The 834-nt window shown below is 31.1% G+C and overlaps 1 protein-coding gene across 1 annotated transcript; it reads left to right on the top strand.

The window, feature by feature from the left end:
* The first annotated feature begins 357 nt into the window (after nt 1–357).
* LOC112521951 lies at nt 358–834 on the top strand. The gene is made up of 2 exons (XM_025130968.1): nt 358–539; nt 608–834. The coding sequence occupies exons 1-2, from the start codon at nt 444–446 to the stop codon at nt 722–724; spliced, it is 213 nt and encodes a 70-aa protein (XP_024986736.1). The 5' UTR covers nt 358–443; the 3' UTR covers nt 725–834.

Genomic DNA, 834 nt, shown 5'->3' with positions numbered 1-834 from the left:
ATGTATTTCTCTAAAATTAAAATAATGAAGACGATAATATCCATGATTAACACCCTCCACAATAAAAATAGTTAACCAACCTCTCATAATTACAAAAAATTAAACAAAATAAAAAATTATGATTGGTTGAATGTAGTTTTCACGATTTGTACAAATTATGAGTAGTTTTTATTTGAACACTGCTATATATACACACACATCTATTTGATCTACATAGTTAATTTTCATTATTTGTAAAAAAAATGATTTTAAATGTAATAAATAAGAGTTTTCACTTGAAATTTATCTTGATTAAAAACTAACTTTTAATGAAAAAATCATTATTTATTTATATTTAAAAAAAATAAAAAATTAGCCGAATGTAAAAGGATAGTGTTTTAACAAATTGAAGCCACATGAAGGTTCCTCCCAAATCGTAAGAGAGAAAATAAGTGGTTTGCGAGATGGATGGATTACAGCAAGTCGGTCTCCCGGTGCTCGGAATTGTAGCAGCAGCTGCCGTTACTTTTTACGTCGTCAGCTTCTCCGAGCTTCGAGAGGTAATGATATTCACTTTCTGTCTCTAGATCTCCATTTCCAAAAAAATTCGATTTCAATGAATTTGCAGAAATCATTGAACAAAGAGTGGGACGACGATTCTGAAAATGGTGGATTCAGGACGTCTTTGAGCTCAAGAGAAAGGAGAAGCAGAAGAAAAGCTCAGAAGCAGAGTAATAAACCCTAATCATCTCTTTCTAAAACACAAGAAATTGTTGGTGCTACTGTTACTCGTACAACCTTATTTTCTTTCTGGATTTTAAATTTTCTATGAGATGAAATTCTTCGTCGGAAGAA

The sequence above is a fragment of the Cynara cardunculus genome (assembly GCF_001531365.2).
Source record: "Cynara cardunculus var. scolymus isolate 2C chromosome LG 11, CcrdV1, whole genome shotgun sequence".
Taxonomy (NCBI): domain Eukaryota; kingdom Viridiplantae; phylum Streptophyta; class Magnoliopsida; order Asterales; family Asteraceae; genus Cynara; species Cynara cardunculus.
This window is presented reverse-complemented; position numbering and strand designations above follow the sequence as displayed.